Below are 18,142 nucleotides of genomic sequence, written 5' to 3'. Positions count from 1 at the left end.
ATCGTGGTGGTGGGTTTATTGACTGAGGAAGATATTCCCTCCTCCCTCCTTCTCCCTCCTCCTTCAGTCAAGTGTGGTGGTTGTGGTAGACAAAAGATATAGCGAGGGAGAGAGGGTTTCATATGTAGTGGTGGTGATGATAGAACTGACGGTGGGTAGGAGTGGTTGCCCTAGTGATGGAGGTGGTAAGCTGTGTGTCTTTGGCCGTTGATGATCACGGCAGTGTTTTTTAAATGCTTATTAGTTAATCATAGTCAGCTACTGCAGGGGTGGTGGCGTATATATATATATGCAAATGAGGATAATAGAGATTAATTGCCTGAAGTTTACTGATTATCTAAACTAATTTGAAATAGTTTGCAAACTCCAGTAAATTTCTATAAAAACTCTTTGCACACTAATTTTGCTAATAGTTGGTATTTGTTTCTTTTCATGCCACAATATATATATATATATATATATATATATATATATATATATATATATATATATATTTATATATATTTATATATATTATACTTTGTCGCTGTCTCTCGCGTAAGCGAGATAGCGCAAGGAAACAGAAGGAATGGCCCAACCCACCCACATACACATGTATATACATAAACGCCCACACACGCACATATGCATATCTATACATTTCAACGTATACATACATATACATACACAGACATACACTTATAGAGACATGTAGATATTCATACTTGCTGCCTTCATCCATTCCCGTCGCCACCCTGCCACAATTGAAAAGGCACCCTCTTCCCTCCGCGCGTGCGCGAGGTAGCGCTAGGAAAAGACAACAAAGGCCACAAGGCCACATTCGTTCACACTCAGTCTCTAGCTGTCATGTGTAATGCACCGAAACTACAGCTCCCTTTCCACATTTAGGGACCACAAAATTTTCCCAGACGCTTCAAATTCTTTGGTTCAATCCACTGACAGTACGTCAACCCCGGTATACCATATCGTTCCAGTTCACTCTATTCCTTGCCCGCCTTTCACCCTCCTGCATGTTCAAGCCCCGATCGCTCAAAATCTTTTTCACTCCATCTTTCCACCTCCAATTTGGTCTCCCATTTCTCCTCGTTCCCTCCACCTCTGACACATATATCCTCTTGGTCAATCTTTCCTCTCATTCTCCCCATGTGACCAAACCATTTCAATACACGGTCTTCTGCTCTCTCTCAACCACACTCTTTTTATTACCACACATCTCTTACCCTATTATTACTTACTCGATCAAACCACCTCACACCACATAATGTCCTCAAACATCTCATTTCCAACACATCCGCCCTCCTCCGCACAACCCTATCTATAGCCCATGCCTCGCAACCATATATGATTCTTGGAACCACTATTCCTTCAAACATACTCATTTTTGCTCTCCGAGATAACGTCCTTGGGGACGGATGAAAAAAATTTTTGCCCACGATTCTCCTGCGTCTCGTAGAAGGCGACCTAAGGCTGGTGGGAGCTGGGGGTCTGAAAACCCTCCCCTTCTGTATTACTTTCCAAAAGAAGGAACTAGTGGAGCAACCAAGCGTTGCTTTTTCCTCCAATGGTCAGTCTGTGTGTTCTTGATTCCACCTCACTCACGCGCGCGCAAAAAAAGAAGCGTACACTCATGAAAGAAAGACATATTTTGTACCAGACATGGGAGCCAGTGGACTCAGTCCCCGGGTAATTCAAAGGCCGTCTAGGATAAAGAAAAAAAGATAAAGTGAGAGAAAAAAAGATAGAAATTAGCCAGGACCTCTACAGGTTGTTGTTAGCCTGACGAGCAAAAGCAGGAAAGTTTAACTGTGAACGAAAGACGGAAGGAGGAAGAGAATCCCACAGCTTAACTGTCCCAGGGAAGAGGGAGGTATCATAATGGTCAGTCCTCGAGTGGCTGGTCTGAACACAGAAACTGTGGGAAGCAGCAGCCAGACGCGGGATTTTGGTCCAAACCCTGGGAGTCGGGAACACATGCAGACAGCGCACGAGAACAGTTGCCAGAAGGGTCAAAGTGTTTAAAGCGGAATCACCAGCATAAGAATGAATAGGATGAGAAGTAAAAGAGAGACAATTTAGAGATGAAAGAAAGCAGGTGATATAGCAGAGCCCTGTGTGACACCACTGTTGATAGTATAAGAGGAGAATGTCATTGGGATATTGCGGTGGATCGGACAGAGAGAAAGCTATGCATCAAGGAATAGAGAGAGAGAGAGATAAAGAATGGGATTGTACAAAGCATAAAGATTTATGCCACACTGTGTCACATGATTTAGAAATGTCGAGGGGCTACAACGACGAATGTCTTCAAAATCCTTGAGATAGGAGGGACTGAGGTGAGTCATGTGGGAGAGAAGGTCAGCAGTAGCTCTGACGCTACAAAATGACTAATGAGGATCACACAAAAGAGAAAGTCAGAGCTTAGGAAAGTTTCAAAGACTTCGGAGAAAACGGATGGGAGAACGATGGGGTGTTAATTCGAGGTGGTCAGAACGGTGTCCTTCTTAGATTGGGCTGGACTAAGGACTCAAGGAGGAATGCCGTCAAAGGTCATATATACCTTGTCCACTTGGGGCTAGGAAGACCTTATGCGAACAGAATTTAGGAGATGCCATAGACTCAGTGAGAGGAGATGGAGACGGTGGGATTTGAAGTATAATCATCCAGTTTGATTCGAGGAAGTTAAGGTGTCAAACATTGCGGCTCTGACACTAGGAGATTGATGGAAAGAGCCGCAAGAGAGAGAGGGATAGGTTGAATTCAAAGGTTATTGATTATGCTTTTGGTTAAGGATCAGGAAGATTTGTCTGTAAAACAAATCACAACAACACACTTTCGTTATATGAAGGTGTGCTTGACTTTACGAAGAGCAGTTTTGCAGTGATTCCGGAACAGAAATGAAAATGAAAGCGGTGAGGAAATGTAGGGAAAGGAAGAGTTTCCTGGCCCGATACGCGCTGGCCCTGGTGGAACACAACGTATTGGAGCAGTAGCGATAAAACCATAAGTAGGAGCAGAAAGTTTCGGTAGAAGATGCGACTTGGGACTTCCTCCCAGCCAAGATGACGGTTTTACGTTCAGCACAACAAGGAGGATCCCGTGCAGCTGAGCTGTACCCGTCCCTCGAGGTGTCCAAGAAACAGCTGTAGGGATGATCGCTCAGCTCTCCCAGAGCGCCAGGGTTGGCGTTGCGAGGAGACGGCAATAAGATTGTCGTCTGAAGAACTAAATGGGGTAAAAATTATGTATTCCTAGGTTTCAGAAGTGGAGAAATTAAAGGTCGAGTGCGTTGGAAGAGTGGTCGTGAAGGTGTGGAATTCGTAATGCTTTTGGTTATCTGTTTAAGATCACCAGGAAGGGAAGAAAATACTTCGGCTCCGCCAGGATCATCCAGGTCAGAGCTTAACCAATCCTTGTGGTGTACGTTGAAATCCCCAGCATAGAGGACCTCGCTGAGTGGAGGTGACGAGAGAAATACTTGGGTCGTCGCAGCTAATCGAAGACACGTACCTGGTGAGAGGATCTGAGAGGGAAAAGAAATACGGAACGTAAAAAAGCAAAGTCATAAATGGTTCAGATGTTTTGAGCAAGATGGTGTCAAAGTTACTGGAAGCCACACCATTCAACAGGCGAGAGCTATTTGAGCTTCTGTATTACAGCAGATGCAAACACCAGCCTTGGAGCAGAAACTGCGACATAGAGTAAAACTAGAGGTTTGGCTATATATAGAGGGGAACCAGACTTAGACACTTGGGTTTCTGAGAGATGAAAATTAGGGGATGTAGACAAAATGGTGTTCTACAGAGGGAATATTGGATCTGAGACCTCAAACGTAGCTGATTTGAACAGAGAAAGAGCCAAGTGTGGGAGCTATAGCTTGAACAGTGGAGCAGCTTCCATTCGCTTCGTACTCGGCGACAGGTGTGTGGGGTTTGGTTGTGGATAGAGTGCTGTGGTGTCGGTGTATTGCACCTTTACAGGTAGAGAATGCATCTGAGTAATTTCTTCGTCTATTTCTGAGCGCGACCACGCGAACGTGGGAAACGGCGATAAAGTATTGGTTGGGAAAGGGGAGGGGGCGGAAATATTACCACTAGAAAGACAGCACTACCAGTCTCTCACCCTTCCCCCTGCGTTCCCCCACTACCAATATTCTTTCCCGTCGAAAGCGTTTGTCTCTGTAAATTTTAAAATCTCATAAAAGGCCCGGACAGACTCGGCTGGAACTGCGATTTATGTTTCGCGTTCGCCATAACTGCCATTGACCTGATCGTTTAGGGATGAGGGGCCGGAGGGTAGGAATCTCCTGGAATGCTGGAGAGTATGTGGTGAGGTCAGTGGCCACAACCCTCGACGTTTTCTGTCACGTCTTACACAACGTTGCCACGACTCTTTCTCTCCCCTTTACTTTTACGGTACGACTCATGAGCAAGGGTCACACTTGCGTCCTTAAGAATCAGACCGTCGTGCTCAAGGGTCGTGCCGTCGTGCTCAAGGATCGTACCGTCGTGGTCAAGGGTCGTGCCGTCGTGCTCAAGGGTCGTGCCGTCGTGCTCAAGGATCGTACCGTCGTGGTCAAAGGTCGTACCGTCGTGCTCAAGAGTCGTACCGTCAAGCACAAGGGTCGTATCGTCGTGTTCAAGGATCGTACCGACGAATTCAAGGGTCGTACCGTCGTGTTCATTTTGCTGTTCGACTTCGCTCTTGTATGTGTGTGTGTGTGTGTGTTTATCAAGCCAGTATCACATTACATCTGTCTGGAGAATGATTTCACCTCCAACAATTGATGATATAGAACAGCTGTTCTGCTGTCTGCAGCATCTGTTCCCCTGACTGCACATCTGCCTTTACCCACTCCTGTGCATCTGTCCTCTGTGCCTGTCTGACTCTGTCTAGCGTATCACACATTCCCGTCCACTACTTTCTTGATATCATCATATTTACTTATTCTTCCGTGTCTAAATGTCGAAGTGTGTTTGTGTATTTTTCTTGTTTGTCTTTCTGTTTATCTGTATGGGTGTTTTTGTGTGAGCGTATTTGTATGTGTGCGAATCTGTCAGTATGTGTGTGTTTTCCGAATCAACGGTGCACATGTCCGTGCTTCATAGAAAATGCATGTGCATTTGTGTGTTTATTTGTGTGCATTTGTGTATCTTTTGGAAAGCGTGTGTGGGTATGTGTGTGTGTATGGACATATGTTTGTGTGTGTGTGTGTGTGTGTGTGTGTGTGTGTGTGTGTCTGTGTGTATTTAGGAGAATGTTTAGTTCACCATAATAGTAATAACAAACCCCTCCTGATTACATTAATAATTCAGAAGAACAAATACAGCCTACACTGTTCACCTCCAACATAATATCTTCCTACATCATACATGACCTTGATGGAACACGAGAGGCCTTTGTAGATTACCACCGTCTGCTGCCGAAGCCAAAGGATACATGCCATTGTGAGGGAGGTTACGTGCTGTGGAGGAGCCATGATCTGCTTTGATAATGAGGGTGATAATGATAAATGGTGGCATCACTCTACGTACAGGACAGAGCTGCTTCTTACCTGATATCCCATCGTAGGTCCACCATCTGTGCCAGTCCCAGCTGACCCCAAGACCAGCTGTAAATACAAAAGGAGAAGTTCTTGAGGCAACCATATGACCAGTGGCAGAATTCAGACTCAGTTATTGTAATGTATATTTCACTCCTTAATATAATATTGAAGTTGAAATATTTCTCTTTCCAATAAGCATAAAAAAGAAGATGAGTAGATTAGTAGACATGTACATAAAGTGATAAAAAGGTAGAACCATATCTACGCTTAAAGATAAAAGAGAGAAGATGTCATTAAGAAATGTCTTTGCTTCGTACATCATTTACTTCCTTTGTCAGGCGTTGATGTTTGACCTGACCATCTGTGGGTCAGGTCAAAGATCCCACCATCATACCCATAGGTCGTACAGTCGTGCTCAAGTGTCGTACCCTCGGGTTAAGGGGCCTCAAGTTCAACATCGTGGTTCAGGGGCGATGTTTAGCGTCGTCTTCAGCTCTTGTCTGACTAGCGTCGTATCTGACATTTGCTGTCCCAAGTTTTCTCGTCTCTCAATGCATCATTAAATATGATCTCCAAGAAATCTACCTTGTGCCTCAGAACAGATCAGTGAGCCTTAGAGGTAAACAAAGTCCTTCACTTGGTCCACTTCTGTCTTCACGCGTTTTCAAAAGTAAAACAGGAGGGGAGGATTTCCAGCAGCTACCCCCCCCCCCCCCCCCTCCTCCTGCGACACGCATGGAATACGTGAGCAGTATTCTTTCTCCTCTGTCCACGGGATTATATATATATATATATATATATATATATATATATATATATATATATATATATATATATATATATATATATATATATTACACGAAAGTGCGCTTGGGAACTTTTCGTGTTTCATTTTCCCCGTGGACTCATAGGAATATTTACATATATATATATATATATATATATATATATATATATATATATATATACGAATAGAATGTATATGAACGCACACCTTCATAGAACATACAAACCTCCAACAGCCAGGATCGAACCTGGGACCCCTTGTGCAAGAGGCAGGCATGCTAACCGCTAGGCTAAGGGACTGTATAATAGGAAACAACTATTCGAAATACTAAGTACTCGAATACCCTTCGTCTCACAATGGTGAGCAACGGGGTCTATCGGTTGTTTCCGAAGAGAACACATAGCCAGCTGATAGCGTTTTACCGAACCTAACTGTACAACGCGGAGTTATATGAATACGAATAAAGTGTATATGAACGCGCACCTTCATAGAACAACCGGAAACAACCGATAGACCCCGTTGCTCACCATTGTGAGACGATGGGTATTCGAGTACTTAGTATTTCGAATAGTTGTTTCCTATTATACAGTCCCTTAGCTTAGCGGTTAGCATGCCTGCCTCTTGCACAAGGGGTCCCAGGTTCGATCCTGGTTGTTGGAGGATTGTATGATATATATATATATATATATATATATATATATATATAATTTTGGCTTTCGTCGATGGTCACCAACAATTTTCACACATTTCACAGTTCATGAATAAAATACCAGGCAGGACCGACTCTCGCCTTGGGATGAGGATGGTCGCTTACTGATCATTTGTCCCTGACCTTAACACAACAGGTTTGCTATTTAGAGTAGCCGTGGGAGGGAGTTCGAATCTGCTGCTAACAGGGCAACGGACGACATTTCTGTCAGAGGCAAGAAGATGGTGAATGTGTCAACGCTACTGGAGACACCAAGGTGTTGAGAGTTAGAAGAAGAATTGGAAATGGATAACAGATACCATGTCGATTTGGAAAGTAACCTTGGCAGTCACGATTAATAGTGAAGGAAGATGAATAACTATTCACAATTTAGGAAGTTGTTGATTTTGTGTATATGTATTCCTATGAGTCCACGGGGAAATGAAACACGATAAGTTCCCAAGTGCACTTTCGTGTAATAATCATATATATATATATATATATATATATATATATATATATATATATATATATATATATATATATATATTTTTTATATACTTTGTCGCTGTCTCCCGCGTTTGCGAGGTAGCGCAAGGAAACAGACGAAAGAAATGGCCCAACCCCCCCCCATACACATGTATATACATACGTCCACACACGCAAATATACATACCTACACAGCTTTCCATGGTTTACCCCAGACGCTTCACATGCCTTGATTCCATCCACTGACAGCACGTCAACCCCGGTATACCACATCGCTCCAATTCACTCTATTCCTTGCCCTCCTTTCACCCTCCTGCATGTTCAGGCCCCGATCACACAAAATCTTTTTCACTCCATCTTTCCACCTCCAATTTGGTATCCCTCTTCTCCTTGCTCCCTCCACCTCCGACACATATATCCTCTTGGTCAATCTTTCCTCACTCATCCTCTCCATGTGCCCAAACCACTTCAAAACACCCTCTTCTGCTCTCTCAACCACGCTCTTTTTATTTCCACACATCTCTCTTACCCTTACGTTACTCACTCGATCAAACCACCTCACACCACACATTGTCCTCAAACATCTCATTTCCAGCACATCCATCCTCCTGCGCACAACTCTATCCATAGCCCACGCCTCGCAACCATACAACATTGTTGGAACCACTATTCCTTCAAACATACCCATTTTTGCTTTCCGAGATAATGTTCTCGACTTCCACACATTCTTCAAGGCCCCCAGAATTTTCGCCCCCTCCCCCACCCTATGATCCACTTCCGCTTCCATGGTTCCATCCGCTGCCAGATCCACTCCCAGATATCTAAAACACTTCACTTCCTCCAGTTTTTCTCCATTCAAACTCACCTCCCAATTGACTTGACCCTCAACCCTACTGTACCTAATAACCTTGCTCTTATTCACATTTACTCTTAACTTTCTTCTTCCACACACTTTACCAAACTCAGTCACCAGCTTCTGCAGTTTCTCACATGAATCAGCCACCAGCGCTGTATCATCAGCGAACAACAACTGACTCACTTCCCAAGCTCTCTCATCCCCAACAGACTTCATACTTCATATATATATATATATATATATATATATATATATATATATATATATATATATATATATATATATAAAACTTCAAACATTTATATATATCACAGGGGTAAGATGCCAGTATTTCACTCAGACTGCATAAAGATAAAAGGAGGAAGTCTATCCTGTCACCAGGAGAGATATACTAATACCGATGATAAGTTATCATCTTCCAACGTAGAAGTTATGAATATAGTGAGGCGTGGAAGACAGCCCTCGCTCTGTGCAGATAGATAGATAGGTAGATAGACAGGCAGATAGACAGGCAGATATACTAATAGACATATAGATTGATGTATGGATTGATGTATACGCGTGTCTAGTATGTATATATAAAGGCCCAAATGCAAGTACAGAGAGGTGGACTGTCCTCTGGTTCTGGACGCTGTTCTTCACCAATATTCCAGCTACACTAAAGTCCATCCGATGGTGTCAACACGCCAGCAACTTTATAAAGGAAACATTCAGACTGCATTTTTTTCTAAACGCACGTGCCATTTAAATGCTGGAATGCTCACTACAATAGACTTGTTCTAGTACTAGAGCCACTGTTTTGGTGAACCCATCTGCATACATGTTAAAGAAAACTGTCCGTGTTTCATATATTCAAGACTTTTAACGTTTTCTCAACCTTTATTTCTAAGAATTCTGGAATATCTCTTAATCTTGGGATTGTAATTAATCTTTAAAGTTATGAATTACTGATTTGATGACTGGCTTGCCCCTCTCTACTCTCTCCCCCGCCCCATCTGCCTACGTCTCTTCCTTGTATATACCAGCTGACATGTATCTCCACTGATGATGTGATTATTACACGCAAGTGCACTTGGGAACTTATCGTGTATAATTTCCCCGTGGGCATAAAGGAACATATATATATATATATATATATATATATATATATATATATATATATATATATATATATATATATATATATATGTATATATATATATATATATATATATATATATATATATATATATATATATATATATATATATATAACGGAGTATCTTTTTTTTAGTATGAATACATATATTGAAATATCCGGGACGAAGTATGTTTTTTATGTAAATATATAATTGTGTATCCTAGCATTATCTTTCCAATATGTACAAAAAAAAACCCACACAAGCCATCACCATGTGTAATACTAAGTGAAGCCGGTGTCATCTATTTTTAACGTGTTTCTCTTAAAATTTCATCATCAGAAAAAGAAGACATTGATAATTCTAGATATCCAAGCAGTTTTTTGTTTTTCCCCAAATTTTTAACAGCATAGAATTCGAGTTAGTCCAGTCAATAACCGGAACTTAACAACTCCTGGACCCATCAGGGCCAAAGTTATACTTTCTGTTCTGAGTGTATTACCTCGTGTGTGTGTGTGTGTGTGTGTGTGTGTGTGTGTGTGTGTGTGTGTGTGTGTGTGTGGTGTGAGCTGGCGGACGAGTTTGGTAATAACTTGATTGGTCTGATGTTTGAGAGACGTATAAAGCGAATTCTGTTTTTTTTCTCTCTCTTGCATCTATTTTTTTTCTTTTAATGTATCTCCCTTAACATATGAATGTTGAACCTCACTTGTGACAGTTTCTGGTACCTTCTTAACAATCGTAGAATAAAGCGTATTTGAAACGAATCCTGACGGCAAAATAAAGAATAACAGGTATCAAATATCGTCGACTTTTCGTTATACGATAATTGGTTCAGAGTAGGATGAAAAACTTTTCGTTATACGATTATGGGACGAAGATCAATTTTCTGAAATGAGTAATTTCAGTATAATCATCTTAAGACTTTCTTTGTAATTCAGTTTTTCTCGAAATGCTTGAACTATGGCGTTACAATTATCTTTTATCATTTTTTTTTATTATAAATGTACTTCCGTATTACATTCTTATGGTCAGTCAGTGAAGACTTAGTTAATACGTCTTAACTAAGTCTTCCTAAACGTGAGTATGAACGACTCTGTGGAGTATGTGTTCCGCAGAAGGCGTAGGGCGAGGCAGAGATGATGTAGGGTTTACACCACAGGAAGCTGTGTTGCTACACAAATCTCAGTGGAAAGCTTAATGGAAAAACGTCTTTTCATCAAGTTTTCCTCTTGAGGTGTGTGTAGGAACACAGCTTCCTCTGTACCCTCGTCACCCTTGCCTCGACCTACGCCTACAGCAGCACACATACTACACAAGGTCGTTCTTACGCATGTATCATGACCTGCCTTGTATATGTATCATGACCTGCCGTGCATGTATCATGACCTGCCTTGTATATGTATCATGGCCTGCCGTGTATGTATCATGACCTGCCTTGTATATGTATCATGACCTACCTTGTATATGTATCATGACTTGCCGTGTATGTATCACGACCTGCCGTGTATATGTATCACGACCTGCCGTGTATGTATCATGACCTGCTGTGTATATGTATCACGACCTGCCGTGTATGTATCATGACCTGCTGTGTATATGTATCACGACCTGCCGTATATGTATCATGACCTGCCGTGTATGTATCATGACCTGCCGTGTATGAATCATAACCTGCCGTGTATGTATCATAACCTACCATGTCTATATCATAACCTGTCGGTGAACGTATATTTACGTCCAGAAAATGTATATAGTTCCTGAATTAAGATATTCATTTTTCATAACATGGCGCACATGGTTGCGCTGAGTAGGCGTGTTTGAAGAGGTAGCTCTGGGTGTGGTGGAGGGCTGGCCTAGGGAGAGCTTAATCAAGGGCTCACGCTGGAAGGACGTTTATCAAGGGTTTCCCATGAGCGCACGTAATTCAAAGGCTGGCACATGTACGCAGCCTTATCTCCATCGCTTGTATGTAATGCCACATTGCCTACACACGCTCTCACGTCATCTGCCCTCGGAGATCTACTATGCCTTACATGGTAAGTCGTTCGTTCATCTTCATTCCCTTTCCAGGCGGTCCAGCATGTCCGCTTCGTTATCCAGGATGAATGCGACTTAAACGCAAGTATAGACACAAGGAAGGTCTGATAGAACACCTCAGAATACCAGATAATCTCGAAAATATCACCAGCGAATGTTTCTCTTGAGTTACATACCGGACGACCGGAAATAACTGTGTGAAGGTATTTAGGAAGTGATAGATTATGAACGTGGGCAAACATTTCTTCAGCAGCGGAGTTGCAGAGCACCTGATGTACACCATCGTCAGGTGATGTCGAGACGAAGAATATCAGGTCATGCAGACCACAGCTGGGCAGTCAGGTGTTATGTTCGATCGTTAGGGAATAAACCCGACGAAGAAGGATAGTGTATTATGGATTTATATCCACTTAGTTTCCCTGGAATGAGTAGTAGCGACTAAAGTCCTTCTTCCTCAGGTTAGCGTGCGGCCATATAAGTAAATCATGTGTTTTCCGATTGTGTTTCGTATTTTCACGTTAAGTTTATTCTTTCTGATTACACGGTGTGCGTTTTATAGCTCTTTTCCTGCCGACTGGTTTACCAAGGAGGGTGCTGAGTGGGGAGGAGAGCCTTCTGCTGTAGTTCTATCATGTCTCTGTCTGTGGTGGTGGCTGGGGAGAAGCCCTTCTGATGTAGTGCTATCCTCTGTCTCTATAGTGGTGGGCTGGGGAGGAGCCTTCTGCTGTAGTGCTATCCTCTGTCTCTATCTAAACTTTATCTAAGCTGACTCAGAAAGTAAGATATTATCACTGTCTTCCCTCAGATAACCTCGTCATTCGTCTTCTCTGTCATAAAGTGCGCAAGTTTTTCAGCAAGGTGAAGTCATAAGGACGCTCTCCCATATATCCCGTATCCTTGATGAGTTCTATGCGCTCCCCTGCGCTGGCGACCTTCGGAAACCTTCACTTCGCTACAGGCCTCTCCCTCCCTCCCTCCCTCACCTCCTCCATAGCTGATAATTAAAGAGAAGTGTCCCATCAGAACCATTTCCCTATATATCACTAAAAGTCCTTCCCTTCTATGAAGATTTTCTATTTTTTCATCTGAGTTCATTTTCCGTAACTCCTTTATATATTTTTCCTTGTAACACAATTTACAAAAGAAAAAACAACTTCGAAACGTCACTCTCTTACTTGTCGTGGCATTTATGATTCTTTCACAACGTTCGAAATGCGTTCTACTGACTTTTGAGAGCATTTTTTTTTTTTTTTTTAGAACAGTGCAGCAGCAAAGTAATGACATTCAGCTGTTTTAGTATTTTTATATTTTGCTAATACACATTAGACATATTGGTTCCGTTGTTGTGACTTCTGTGAGATATCTTGGTTCATTTTCTCCTTTTCCTTTCTGATCTTGATTGTGTGTGTGCGTGTGTGTGTGTGTGTGTTTCATCTACACCAGCCTTGTCACACTCCATTTAGTCATTATTTCTTTTTTTTTTGTCTTTCTTCTTACCCTTTTAAGTCACCTGACGAGCGCTTTTTATATCCTCTTATCCTCTGAGTCCTCTCTTACTCTTCGTACTTCCTTGTATATTTTCCAGACAGTGGGTAACTGTTCTTCATTCTACAGTGAAGTAAGGCCTCCTCCTCCTCCCGGTCTCATTCATTGTACCGCGAGTGTGTCTTGTGTTAATTTCGTGAATGCATTTGTCCCTCTCCATAGCTGAAGCGAACCAGGAGGAGCAGTTTAGATGTTTGGATCAGTCGCCTCCACACAGTAGGAAGTCCTGACGGAGGGCGTTGAACTAGAGGGAAGAGGGAGGGAGGGTGAGGGTCCCCCTTGACAGAAGACAGAAACACCTAATGGAAAGGAAAAGCTCCTGGCGGAGAACAGACGGATCTGAACATCTCTTCTCCGTCAAAGAGGCCTGAAGTCTGTCAACAAAAACAAAAAGCCCTGAAGGAAGAGGCCTCACAGAGGAAGTATGATTGAGGTGAGTGGTCTGACGAGGGCGAGACCTCCCTCACAAGGACGGCCTCTGGAGGAATCCAGACATTAATACGCTTGATGAAGTAGCACTGTCTTCATCACGCACCGAGTACACTGACACACCACCCACCCACCCACCCACCAACACCTGCTGGGGGGGAGGGAGATTGGTCATACCGCTCGTCGCCGGGCATGAAGGAGAGAGTGTCGCACTCACAAAGGAACTTCAACAAATAAGAGAGAGAGAGAGAGAGAGAGAGAGAGAGAGAGAGAGAGAGAGAGAGAGAGAGAGAGAGAAAAGGAGACGCTAATGACCTCATTGTAATTAACCTCTTAGCTAACAAGGAGATCTGAACAAAGGAATGTTTGCGATCATTCAGAGTCAAAGGGACCCATGTACCAGCGTAGTTATTGGGTGGTTACGAAGTGATTCCTCTATTACACCTTCAGTTAATTTATCTCTCTCTCTCTCTCCTCCTCTTCCTCCTCCCTCACCCCGTGAATCCTTCCTGTCAGTCTCCTCGTCCGTCGGGGATAATCCGGAAATAAATGAGGGAAAAGAAATATTTTTTCCAATGAAAAGTAAGTCACACAACGTTTTCAACACCAGGGGATGGTGGTCAGGACTTTTCGTGGTGTGTGTGTGTGTGTGTGTGTGTGTGTGTGTGTGTGTGTGTGTGTGTGTTATTCCATGTCGTGTAATGCCATCAGGTTCATTCCTTCGAGCATGGACTGTCCTTGACATATCTGAGACGTGGTGGATTTTCAAGTGAAAATGTCTGAAAAGCAAGATTATGTTTTATCAATCCGACAGCTGGATATGTTGAGGCGAAATAAAAAGACTTTAATTATCCAATGAAAAAAAAAACTTGACCAACGGTAATTAGTTTTTCTCTCTGTCGTGAGAATAGATAATGTAACCTTCCCACTGAGCTAAAGATAATCCACTCTTTCCCAACATATCTTCTCTCGTATATAAAGCTCAAACCTTGAGGTTGTGGTATACTCTTCTCTCGTATATAAAGCTCAAACCTTGAGGTTATGGTGTACTTTTCTCTCGCATATAAAGCTCAAACCTTGAGGTTGTGGTAAACTCTTCTCTTGTATATAAAGCTCAAACCTTGAGGTTGTGGTATACTCTTCTCTTGTATATAAAGCTCAAACCTTGAGGTTGTGGTATACTCTTCTCTCGTATATAAAGCTCAAACCTTGAGGTTGTGGTATACTCTTCTCTCGTATATAAAGCTCAAACCTTGAGGTTATGGTCTACTCTTCTCTCGTATATAAAGCTCAAACCTTGAGGTTGTGGTATACTCTTCTCTCGTATATAAAGCTCAAACCTTGAGGTTATGGTATACTCTTCTCTCGTATATAAAGCTCAAACCTTGAGGTTGTGGTATACTCTTCTCTCGTATATAAAGCTCAAACCTTGAGGTTGTGGTATACTCTTAAATGGGTTTGTATACCGCCCCCACTGGTTCGCAAGCTCTTCGGCCCTATGGTGAACCCGTATGACCCATACCGTAGGGGAACTCTGACCAGAGCCACTGTTCTCCACACAGTCCACTCAAATCACATGTGGACGGCATGTATGGGATAGACCCACATCTGCACCAGCGGGGTACCAGCCAGGGATCAGTCTTAGGATCGTGGATCAAAACTAATTTTTTTAAATGATTCGGTCATGGCGTTCGCGAGATATTTCAGGTCCATGTGAACGGGACTCAGGTCTATGTGAACGGGACTCAGGTCCATGTGAACGGGACTCAGGTCTATGTGAACGGGACTCAGGTCCATGTGAACGGGACTCAGGTCTATGTGAACGGGACTCAGGTCCATGTGAACGGGACTCAGGTCTATGTGAACGGGACTCAGGTCTATGTGAACGGGACTCAGGTCCATGTGAACGGGACTCAGGTCTATGTGAACGGGACTCAGGTCCATGTGAACGGGACTCAGGTCCTTGTGAACGAGACTCAGGTCCATGTGAACGGGACTCAGGTCCATGTGAACGGGACTCAGGTCCTTGTGAACGAGACTCAGGTCCATGTGAACGGTACTCAGGTCCATGTGAACGGGACCCAGGTCCTTGTGAACGGGACTCAGGTCTATGTGAACGGGACTCAGGTCTATGTGAACGGTACTCAGGTCCATATGAACGGTACTCAGGTCTATTTGAACGGGACTCAGGTCCATGTGAACGGTACTCAGGTCCATGTGAACGGTACTCAGGTCCATGTGAACGGGACCCAGGTCTATGTGAACGGTACTCAGGTCCATGTGAACGGTACTCAGGTCCATGTGAACGGGACTCAGGTCCATGTGAACGGGACCTATCCTTACCCTGAGGTGGCCACACGTGGGGTAGAGGACTTTGGTCGAGTGTGCGACTGAATATTGTAGTTAAGATTTGTGCCTCACCGTCTTGGATCATCTCGGTATATCGGGTTTGTGGTTCCTTATTGACCGTCCGTCGTTGTATTGTGTCATGCGAGGAGGTCGTTGCATGGCCTTCCAACCTTTGGAAATGCGAGTGACTCACGTATAAAACTAGTTTTATCACTGACACAACGCACAGTTGAGAGGAGGGAACTAGACCTTGCTTTAGCATCAAACACTTCAAGTTTTGCTTCGTGACGGTCAAAGTTGTATTGAAAAAAAAAAAAGATAATTCCCCCCCACCACCCAACCCCCACCCCGATTTCTCTGTTATGATCCAGTGTTGTATATGTTACGTCTGTTATCACGTTCAAGTTATATTTCTGGTGTTACTCTCTCATTTTCTGCCATTGGCTGAACGACTTTTATCCAGGCGACCTTACTGACATTTGGCTTGGCCTGAGTGATCATTCACAGATCCATTCTCTGAAGTCTTACTCACACATGCGTTATACTAAGTCCATATTAGCCGTGAAGTCATCTCAATCTGTGTCTGAAAACGTGCTCGTGTCCTTCAGTTTCATCACTCACACTCTTCCTTCTGGCCAGCCGTGCTAGTGTGATTAGAAAAAGACTCGGGTGTGGTTAGTACACATGTTTCGCGAGGGAGGGAGAGAGGGTTCGATACCCTTCCTGGAGTAGGGATAAACTAGAGAGGGAGAGAGGGTTCGATACCCTTCCTGGAGTAGGGCTAAACTAGAGAGGGAGAAAGGGTTCGATACCCCTCCTCGAGTAGAGCTAAACTAGAGAGGGAGAGAGGGTTCGATACCCCTCCTCGAGCAGGGCTGAACTTACGACACGCCTCCGTCGTGCCCCGGACTGCCTCTGCCTCAGCGAACAGTGAGTAGGTTACCGATGGGAATGCCTTCTGGAGGGGAAAGGATGGGCTGCCGACAGATGATGATGATGGGGCGGGGCGTACCTCTTACTGATAAGAGAAGAGATTAGGTAGGAGAAGAATACCCTGTGTATTACCACTCCCTCAACTGATTAAAGGAATAATTGATAAAAAAAAAAAGATAAGATTGAAATCATCTTCAGAAGTGTATTAGAGGTGAACATGTAATTTCGAAGAGGAGAAAAAAGGGGCTAAACGGCGAAAGGGGGAGGGAAAAAAAAGAAAGATATTTGAAGTACTTTATTTATGTGTGGAGGAGAAAGCCCCTGCCTACAATACCACATCCTGTGGTAATGGAACTGAACTTCCTAAAACTCTTTGCCCACAAGGATTCCAAGTTAATTAGTGAACACAAAGTTATACCATTATGGTATTGACCACTGGGATATGTCCCCGTTGTCGGAGATATATATATATATATATATATATATATATATATATATACATTTTTTTTTTTCGTCCTTGTGAACGTCACACTTTTATTTTCATTTGTCTCCCTTGGTATTAAACTGACCGTTGACTCATTTCCCTCTGACCGGCGTTGATATCCAGTTTCTAATTACTCGCCGGCCAATTCTGGATGTGTTTGTGTCCGTGTGGACGAAGAACGCGTGGAGGCAGGTGGTCGGTCAGAGGAAAGACTAATACAGCAGGAGTGAATACGAAATTATTCGAAGAGACAACGGATCATAGCCATTACATATGTCCCATTGTTACGTACCACAAGAATAGTTAATGTTATCATTACTCTTCATTATCATCATAAATCATTTATTGTTAAAGTTATCAACCTTCACCTGAAGTTAAAGAATTTTAACATGTTGACCACAGCGGTACGACCCGTGGTTATGATGGCCTACCCGTTGACCTTAAATGACCAAGTAAAGACGAGGTCACGACAAGGTCGTTCCTTCACGGTCCAGGGTCGTAACGCCGTGCGTAAGGAATTATGACGAACGTGGATCAGCGTCGCAGGTCCAGTATTGAAGGGAGGACTCTGGCGGTTCGTCAGGTCTCACTCAATTGACCGACGTAATGTCTCACCCTAAGGTCGTGAGCAGTTATCTGATTTGATGGTGTCTAATTCCGACGTCTTAAGAGTCTTATGTTTCCCCCACCATCACTAGTGGTGGGATTCTTGTACTGCTAGACACCGCCGGAGGCGAAATTGAACAAAAAAAAGACACTATCGTATTATTCAGTCACTTCTGTGGAAGTGAACCAGTACTTTGCTCACTACCACACACACACACACACACACACACACACACACACACACACACACACACACACACACAGAGTCTTCTTGGA

The 18,142-nt window shown here is 43.3% G+C and overlaps 1 protein-coding gene across 2 annotated transcripts in view; it reads right to left on the bottom strand.

Annotated features, from left to right (window-relative positions):
• LOC139766679 (carbonic anhydrase-related protein 10-like) overlaps positions 1-18,142 on the bottom strand; it is a 401,338-nt gene that overhangs the window by 306,898 nt on the left and 76,298 nt on the right. For both annotated transcript variants that reach the window (XM_071695592.1, XM_071695591.1), the window contains exon 2: positions 5,552-5,608. In XM_071695592.1, the coding sequence (XP_071551693.1) occupies positions 5,552-5,608 (57 nt within the window). The remainder of the gene's footprint in view (positions 1-5,551; positions 5,609-18,142) is intronic.

This window comes from Panulirus ornatus, chromosome 58 (genome assembly GCF_036320965.1).
Source record: "Panulirus ornatus isolate Po-2019 chromosome 58, ASM3632096v1, whole genome shotgun sequence".
In the NCBI taxonomy this organism is placed as follows: domain Eukaryota; kingdom Metazoa; phylum Arthropoda; class Malacostraca; order Decapoda; family Palinuridae; genus Panulirus; species Panulirus ornatus.
Note: the sequence above shows the minus strand (reverse complement) of the source record. Positions and strands in the feature narration are given on the sequence as shown.